Source organism: Pteropus medius, unplaced genomic scaffold, assembly GCF_902729225.1.
Source record: "Pteropus medius unplaced genomic scaffold, Ma_sr-lr_union100, whole genome shotgun sequence".
In the NCBI taxonomy this organism is placed as follows: Eukaryota; Metazoa; Chordata; class Mammalia; order Chiroptera; family Pteropodidae; genus Pteropus; species Pteropus medius.
The window spans coordinates 17,629,097-17,638,052 of record NW_024352786.1 but is presented as its reverse complement, the minus strand read 5'-3'; the positions used below and the strand labels follow the sequence as shown (position 1 = coordinate 17,638,052).

Sequence of the window (8,956 nt, the reverse complement as noted above, 5' to 3'; positions counted from 1 at the left end):
CTTCATTTTTTTGTTCATTATATAACCAGAACAGGAGCCCCAGAGGATTCACTGTCTTCCAAAAATCAAAACCGAATTCTATTCTGCATTTGTGGGTCTATGATGTCACTAAGACACCAGTTCCTAGGCGATGCTAAGCTAAGCTACAGAAACTACACCAGAGCAATGTGAAATGGGCCTGACTGGAGAAAACGTAACCTGGAATTTACTGGACAAATAATCCAAAAAGAAGGGATGCACTTAAAACAGTTGTCACTAAAGGATCTGACGAAATAATACTTAAAATGGAATGAATATTTCAACAAATAGAAAGGTTAAAAAAAGCAAAACCAGTATTTTAAATCGTATTAGTGGGAGGGCAGGAAAAAAAAAAAACAAGAACAGAAACTTATATAGGGATCACTTTAAAAAGCTAGAAAGAGAATAGCGGGGAAGAAATTTTAAAAAATGTGTCCTTGAATGGGAGGCGGAATCTGTATAAAAGTAACAGCGCAAGAGCGCAGGGAGCAGGTTTTCCTATACCTAACTTGCGAGGCCAGCGGGTAGATCAGATAGAAAAAACCCAGTTGCTAGAAGAGAGTAGCTACGAGAATCCGGACTTGTTTAAAAGCGAAGTGATGGCCAGACTACGTGACTCAGAGGCATGACTCAAAGCCGACACTGGGGGTTGTCAGCGCCCGGAGGCCGAGACGCGGCGTCTAACACATTTTAGGAAAGTACCAGGCTCGTGTAGGGCGACAGGAAACCTCCCCAGGGGAGAGGCCTGGGGCTCCTCCTACCCTAGAGTTTGACCTCTTACTATCCACATCAGGAGGAGTTTCTAATCTCCTGGCTTCCCCTTCTTCCTTTAGACCCTCCCGCTCTGGACCTAGTTTTCTTTCACAAAGCTTAACGCTTTGTGTGTGCAGGCCCTCGAGCCCAGTCCGGGCCTCCCTCCTCTCGGCACTCTCAGCCACGCGCCCACCCGCCCCGCCTCCACGCGGAGCCGCTCCCTTCCCACCCCGCCCGCGCACGCCGCCCGCCGCCCGGGCACGCGCGGCACGAACAGCGCCCGGAGCTGCACTAGACAAACACCTGTCCCGCCTGGACTCCGCGAGATTTGGGGCAAAAGCATAGACAACAGTGGGCGCGTTCTCGCGAGGTTTACAAAATTTCCCACGGCCCGTGTTGTGTCTGAGTCGAGTACTGGAAGGCGGTGGGAAGGAGGTGTAGCGTGAGACTGGGCTGCCCGCATTGAGCACATGCGCAGTATTGTTCGCGCGTGCCGCGCCAGTCCTGCAGCGCGTTCAGTAGGTTTCAGGCAGCGGATTCCAGTTCTCCGGGTTTTGGGGCTCCCTGCGGGAGGCAGTGCTGGTTCTGGGAATCTCTAGGAATTGAAAGGATGGGGGTGGGGGGGCGGGAGAAAGGGGTGCCGCAGGTAGGGGGGCGGGGTTCGGGCTATGCATCTTCTTGTTAAATGCCCAGTTGGGCCAAGTTTGCTCGGGGGCTTCAAGGCTTAGGTCACCTAAAGTAAATTTTCGGCAGCGATCAGCGTTCTTAATTGTGCCAGCCCCATGGGATGGCCTGGGCAGAGTCCGTTCCTATGTACAACCTATGTTCACACACGGCTGGGGGCCGCAGTGAGGTTCTAGAGAGGCTCACACAGTAGGCAGCTCTGCCCAAGGGGGACCTCTGGCTGGGGATTGGAGGCTCTCAAGTCCGACGCATTTTTCACCTCAGGAGAAAAACTACGCGGCACTCTGGCGTGTGTACGCGAGGTGGACATTAGGAACGTCTTTGCCAGAGGCCTTGGCCTGACCTCATTTCACGCCCAAGAAAAAAGCTAAGGAGATAGAGCTCAACTGCAAAAGTTTTCCCTTTACATAGTTCTGGAGGGTCGAACCACATTGTACTCGTGTCCATCTCTCCGCTAGCATGGGGTCGAATGAACGAAGATAGTTCCTGGTTTGCTCACTCGCCTGAAATCCAGGCATCAGTAGCTCTAGCACCTAACACTGACATTAGCATAAAGGAGACGTCCAATGAACGTTTGAATGAATGAAAAGGGCTGGGAACCAGAGTGAGCGGGAAGCCACTTGGAAAACACCCATTTGAGGAGGTGTTTCATCTAGGCCTGTGAAACGCGGCAGATTTTCCCAGGACCCCTCCTCCCTTCCCCTCGGCCCCGCCTCCTGACCCCTCCATTCCCCGTCCCCGTTGTAATCCCCTCCGGTTTTCCTCAGTCTCCACGTACGTCCCTCAGGGCGCGTCTGAAAACCCGGATAACCGGAGTGCTCCCCATGGACCACACGGAGGGCTCGCCCGCGGAGGAGCCGCCTGCGCATGCTCCATCGCTTGGGTAGGTTTCCAGGGAAGGCAGAGAGCAGGATCCCCTACTTCGCGCGCGGCGCGAGGCGTCTGGCTCTTCGCGGCGGCTGCGAGGGCAGAAGGAGCGCGGGGACTGGGGGGAATCGAGGAGTGAGGAAAAAGGGAAGGGGCGGGGGAGAGGGACTAGGGAAGGCGTCGGGGGGAATCTCGCGAGGGTTGGAGTTTTGGCGAGAGTTTGTGGAAGATGGCGCCTGTTGTGACAGGGTAAGTCTGGGGGAATTGGAGCGCTGGAAACCGGGAAAGTTGCGGGCGTCTCCCAGCCCGCGACCGGCAGCGGGTTCGGGAGCCGCGGCGCGCCTGGCGTCCGGGGATAGCGGGGGCTGCGTCGCGTGCGCCGAGCGCGGTGGCGTGTGGCCGTGCGCTGCCCCCTCCGCGTCGCCGTGGCTTGGGCTCCGGCGCGTGAGGTCGGGCGGCGGCGAGGCTGGCGGGTGCGGGCGAGAGTGCGGCCGGGAGCGCGGGGCCCGCAGGCGCCGTGCCCGCCGCGCACCTCCCGCGGGCTCAGCCTCCTAACTCCGCGCAGCTTTGTTCCTTGGGGCCGTCGTCCCCTCCTCGCCCGGCCGGTGCCTCTGGCCCCGGGCGCTTTGTCTTCCCCCGTTGCCCCCCGCGACTCTCTACCCCCGGCCCTTTGTTTCGCCGCCTTGGGCGCTTTGTCCGACCCATCGCGCCCCGCATCCCTTCTCCATCGCCTCCCCTCAGCTGTCCTTCCTCCCGTGCCCCTTTGTTGTGCCCCATTCTGTTTGGTAGCTCAGTGACCTGCCACAGCCCCGACACCAGATTTCTTTCTTTTAATTTTTCTCCTGTTATTTTTCTCATGTGTTACCCTCTCACCTTCCTCTTTGGTTCTTGATCACCCTTAGAGGCTTTGTCTTCCCCATCCAGTGGCTTATTCTCTTGGCACCACTATTCCCCTCCCATCATCGGTTGATTTATCCTCTACCCACTGGATATGTCGGCTGAACTGTCTCAGCCCAGGGGACTCCATATGGTGCTTGTACGAGCAGACAGACCCTACTGTTAGTTGTTTTTGTGGATCTGAAAGATGCTTGGGGACACTTACTTTTCCTTCTCTGGCACTCCTCCCCTCCGCACCCTTTTTCTCTCGGGATTACGCGCGCACCCCCCTTCCCCAAGGGATTACAAGGTCTTCAGTTTTCTTCGCGTCTCTTTGGGCCCATGGTTGTTATGCTTGGAAACAGTAACCCTGGAAAAAGATCGGGTCTCTTGATTATTGCCCCCCGGGCCCTTGGTTTCTGACGGCCTAGGCCAAGGGCAGCTGTCGTAGCTTTGCTTTTGGGTTACCTGAGGGTTTTGTAGGACGGTTAGAAGGGGCGCAAGGTTATTATTTTTTTTCCTGTTAGTGTGTGAGAATAGTTTCAGATATCCACATTGGATATTCATTTGAACAGCAGTTAGTGAATTTTGATGTTACAAACTTGTGAACGTTGGGGCGGATAATTTCAGCGTTTTCTAGACTCTAGTTATTTTATCAGTGACTCCTGCTTTGTAAGAAAAAGAAGGGGTCCTGCTTGTGAATTTAATGTAAACGTTTTACTTTTTATAATCATTAGATAGTTTACAGTTATGCGCTTTCGCTCTGTAGGTTTATGAGAACCCTTCTGCCCCGTCTTTGGAGTTGAAAGCACTTAATTCTGCAGTTTCTAGTTGATGAATACTACTTCTAGACTCTTTGTGGAATGCATTAATGAAATAAAATGAAAAGACAGTTAAGTAATAGTCTTAAGGTAAAGGCACTTCTGATGTTAAAGGAGTTTTAAATTGTTCAGAGTGCTTTTGTCATGGTGGTGTTAAAAGCTTGGAGTTGGGGTTGGTGTGAGTAGGGGGAAGATGGTCTGTATTTGAATGACCTGAATATTCTGGTGCTACCAGGATTTCTAGACTGAATATATAGTTCAGGAGGTCCTGCCTGCCCCAGACTAGTTGATCATTACTTTTAGAAGATATATTACCCTTAAAATCAAATAGAATATTATTTCATTTATAAACTAAAGGTCCATGTAAAGTGCTATTGGTAGAAGATATACAAGATTTAGTGTGAGGAACGTTGGCGTAGCAGAAAGCATTTTTTTTCCCGAAGGCTGTGATTAGTATTAGTAATTAGAACATTGTGATTTGCATTTTAATTAACAGAAAATCATGTTTTATGATTGATATGTCTGGCTTTTGTGAAAATTTGCACAAAATTAATTTTACCAATTAATCTTTCATATCCCTTACATGTTCTTAGTGTATAATTCTTTTGAAGGTAAAATCTTGAGCATAGTATTGTTTCTCACTATAAGCAGAGTGTAAATACTTTAATAATGGAAGGTACTTTGCTCTGACTTGGGCATGTAAGAATGATGGCACAAACACCATGAAAGCAACTTTTACAAATCGTTTTTTTGTTTCTAAATTGTGTAAAGCCTTTATTTTGTGACTAAGTGAAAGAGTGCCTTTACTAAGTTATATCAAACAATAGTATATTTAGAAACATACAGCATGAGCTGTGGTTGGGAGTCTTATTATTATTGATGAGTAAAGCTGTAAGTTTATTGTTCATGCATATGGGGGGTCTGCAGAGAGTATATTTTCAGGAAAAAATATGAGGCTCACTTGCAGTATTTTTACATCTAATATATTTTTCTAGGTATTAGATTTTAAGCAGATAGGTTCATTTAAAAGTTACCTCTTGTCCTATACTAACAGATTTCTATCAATATCATTTAAGTAGCTAAGAAAAAAATGGTTTGGGGGGAGTCATTTTTGCCAGCTGTAATTCATTAAGTCATTTTTTGGCACTGTAGATGGATAAAGTATTAGAGGGAAAAATGGTGTGTTTGAAAGTTCTTGCACATCTTAATTCTAGTATTTGGTTGTTTTTTAAAAATAAATTTTAAGAACCTAGGACTTGGCTTTAAAACATTATTTTGTATTTTGCTTTCTCCTAATACCGATTTTCATGTTATTTCAACTAGGGGCAGTATTTTCTCATGGATTGGCTAAAAGTTGTTATTTTTGGCATCAGGTTTTGTGATTATTTCCAAGTTACTCTACTTCCCCTGGGCCAACTTCCTAACTATGTAGTAAAACGGGAATTGTAACAACTTGCCACATCTGCACAGGATTGCTGTGCTTTAAGATTTGCAGAGGGCATCCTTGGATGAAAGGTGTGTGGTTAAAGTCTAGGAATTGTTACTGAATTAAGCTAATGTGAAGTAGGTCATATTTTATAGGAAGTCAAGTAGGAGGTTATGAACTAAGTTCTTGGCAAGTCACAGTGGTGATAGTGGGATGAAAAAAAACCCCAAATATGTATTATAATTTGGGTAATAAAACAGACATATCTTCCCCCACAAATTTAGAGGGAGAGGAATAAGTAAAACAAATTACAGGGTGGTGTATGTGTGTCGTATAAGAGTTGAAGGTCTGTCAAACTCAAATGTAATAACATTGTAAAATCGTGGGATGCTTTTCTACTGACTTGTTTTCTGCATGTAGTAGTATTTAAAAAAATACCACAAAATGTTTTCACTAGACTCTGTTCTGTTAATAGTAATGATTAATTTTCAATATACCTTCTATTTTGAATGCTTTATCATTTGTTCTCAAGAATATTTTCTAACATCTGGTACTGTAATTTCAGATTTGCATTTGGGAGACACTGTAGATATTTATTGAACAAACAACACCTGTTGCATATCTATTCCTGGTAGGTGATATCACATCCCAACTAGTTCCTCAAGCCAGAATTCTCACAAACTAACCATTTATATTTAATCACTAAGAACTGATAATTTTCTCTCCTGAAAAATCTCTTGAATCTGTTTCCTTCATCCTCATTGCCACACTTTATGTTCTCATTACCTCTCACCTGGGTTACTGCAGACGTGGGCAGCTTCTTTCTGCTTCTGGGCTCGCTCTCTTTATCCATTTTCCACACAGTCTTTCTAAAGAACAAATCTGATCACTTCACTCCTTAGTTACAAAACCTTTCAATGGCTCCCCCTAGCAGCCTTCATTAAGAGAGGCAGCAGAGAGTGGATAGTTTATGAACTCACATTGAGGATTTAATTTGAAATGGGTTCCATTTCTGTCTCTGCCACTTAAACTCTCTGTAACATTGACAGATCTATCCTCTCCTTGCCTCTTCCATCAATTGCAAGATAATTATTCTTAGCTCTGTGGGTTGTTGTGAAGATTAAATGCAAGAAAATGTTTAGTAGGATGCCTGCCTGGCTGACACATAGCAAGTGCTCAAAAAAATGTTAGCTAGCATGGCATGTAAGTCCTCTGTATCTATTTTATTTACTTTTTCTCCAGCGGAACTGTTTGCCCTTCTCTCCCTTCATATTCAGTCCTCCAACCATATTTAAGAACTTGGAGTTCCCTGCATGGGCTCAGCAGTTTAATTTCTCCTGTGCTGGAAAAGTGCTGGTATTGGTGGGTTATTATTTAAGACTTAGGTCAGGATATTCTAACCAGATCCAGCTGGTTTTGGTGCTTCTCCCGCGTGTTCTTATAGGACTTGATATAAGTCTCTTGGAAGTGTCATACTAAATTGTAATTGTCACATCCAAAGGCTATTAGTTACTTGGTGGTAGATATCATTTCCTTAATCATTTTTATATTCTTTTAATCAAAAGAGTATTTTGCATATGATAGGGGGACTCAGTAAAAAAGTTTTTTGAGCAAAGGATTTAAGTGCTTTGAAACCTTGATGTAATATGGTTCATGTAGGCAGAATTTGATATATTCAGGGAATGTTTTGATTCTGTAGGGAATTTAATTGCTGAAGTACTCAAAGGAGTTCATATTTTCAGCTACAGGTAATCTCTTAACCCCTAAGAACATTATAGCAAAACTCTAGGGCAAAAGTTCCTTTTGGATTATTAGAAAATACTGTATTGTTTTTACAAAACTGACAAGCTTAAATTGCACATTTTTTTAATGGTTGACAAGTGTTGCTCAGATGGTTTCATTATTTTAAAGTGTTTTAAGTATTTAGATGCATAAGGATATACATTAAATCATAAGATACATTAGACTGCTTTTTTGGGTGATCCATGCCATTGAACCAAATAAGTTGATAATCTTGAGAGACTCAGGTCTTGTGGACAGATTACTTATAGATGATTTCTCCAAGCTTCAGGTTCTACCTCTATAAAATAGGGAATGATAATGTTATGTATTTATCTGCCAGACACATTGTGACTATCAAGGTAAAATGTATGAAATTATAAAAGTCAAATACAACAATTTATAAGTCATTTGTAAATAGTAAAGCATTCTATACAATATTTTAATTATAACAATTGGTTTCTCCTAGTAACCTTTCACAGGCAGGGTTCAGGATGGACTTTTTATATTGCAACCTGTGGTTTGTGGGTCATGTTTTAGGAAGGCAGCAGTGTATTTAGTGCAGAGGACCGCAGCCCTTGAAATATGTGCTTTGGCATTTTGAGCAGACATACTTGGTAAATTACTGTTTGACCACAGATGTTGTCATTGAGTCACCCCCAACTTTTTGGGGTCTACTTCTTACTGCTTTCTTCTCTGCTTGGACAGCTGTAATAATGTAGGAATGTTGAATGCCTAACTGCTACCATCTCTCAGACACCCTTAGGCCTGGCATAACACCATGGTGTCACTTATGCCTCATTAGGTCTGCTTCTGCCCCAGGGAATGCGAAACGGTATCCTAATGGTGTGAAAAGGGTAATGTATTTCCTAAACATAACTTACTATGGGGAAAAGCAAGCATCTGAGGCAGCGGTTCCTAACTTTTTTGGCACCAGGGACTGGTGCTCCTGTGAGAATCTAATGCCTGATGATCTGAGATGGAGCTGAGACGGTGATGCTGCTAGCTAGCACTGGGGAGCTGCTGTGAATAGAGATGAACCTTTGCTTGCTTGCCTGCCACTGCTCACCTCCTGCTGTGCGTTTCGGTTCCATACAGGCCATTGGCTGGTACCGGTCTGCAGCCCAGGGATTGGGAACCCCTGATCTAAGGCACTCTGGCTTGGTTTGTATAATTGGTAGTAATCTATATAAATATTTGTGTATATTTGTTGTGTTGAGACATTTCATGATGATAAGCATAACAGCTTTTCAGTCAGTTGGTCATGTTTATGGCAGTCTTGGGAATATTTACATTATTTTAAGTTTACAGAAAGGAGAAGATAGAAACCACTGCTTAGGTACCCTAAGTTGCAAAAGCCTTGCATTGAAAATGCTGCAGCTGTTGGATGTGAGATAGAATACACTAAAAAATCAAGTTGACCCTTTTAATTCTTTTCCCATGCTACCTTTTATATATTTAGAACTTTTAATTTGGTATTAGAGCTAATGTTTGTGTGTGTGTGTGTGTGTGTGCGCGCGCGCGCGCATTGTTAGGTGATAGAATTGTAAATGAATAAGAATAGCTTTTCATAAAAGTTTATATAACTAGGAAAAATGTTTATCACTTTATAAAATCTTATTAATGTGGTAAAGATTGTGTTCTATAACTACAATATTAATTGGCTTATAAAGTATAGAAACAGTGTTGTGGATTTTTAAAAATTATTATTATAAACATCTTATTTTGGAGC

At 44.2% G+C, this 8,956-nt stretch overlaps 1 protein-coding gene across 7 annotated transcripts in view; it reads left to right on the top strand.

Annotated features, from left to right (window-relative positions):
• Positions 1–2,246: 2,246 nt before the first annotated feature.
• The window catches only part of RBPJ (recombination signal binding protein for immunoglobulin kappa J region), a 92,898-nt gene continuing 86,188 nt past the window's right edge, over positions 2,247–8,956 (top strand). For 3 of the 7 annotated variants that reach the window (XM_039848769.1, XM_039848771.1, XM_039848772.1), the window contains exon 1: positions 2,452–2,571. Coding sequence is in view for 2 of the 7 variants with exons in the window: in XM_039848767.1 (XP_039704701.1) it covers positions 2,280–2,338 (59 nt within the window). In the remaining 5 variants the exon portion in view is untranslated. Of the gene's footprint in view, positions 2,339–2,439; positions 2,572–8,956 lie in introns of those variants that run through there. The other 4 variants (XM_039848767.1, XM_039848770.1, XM_039848768.1 and 1 more) reach the window with 4 other exon arrangements.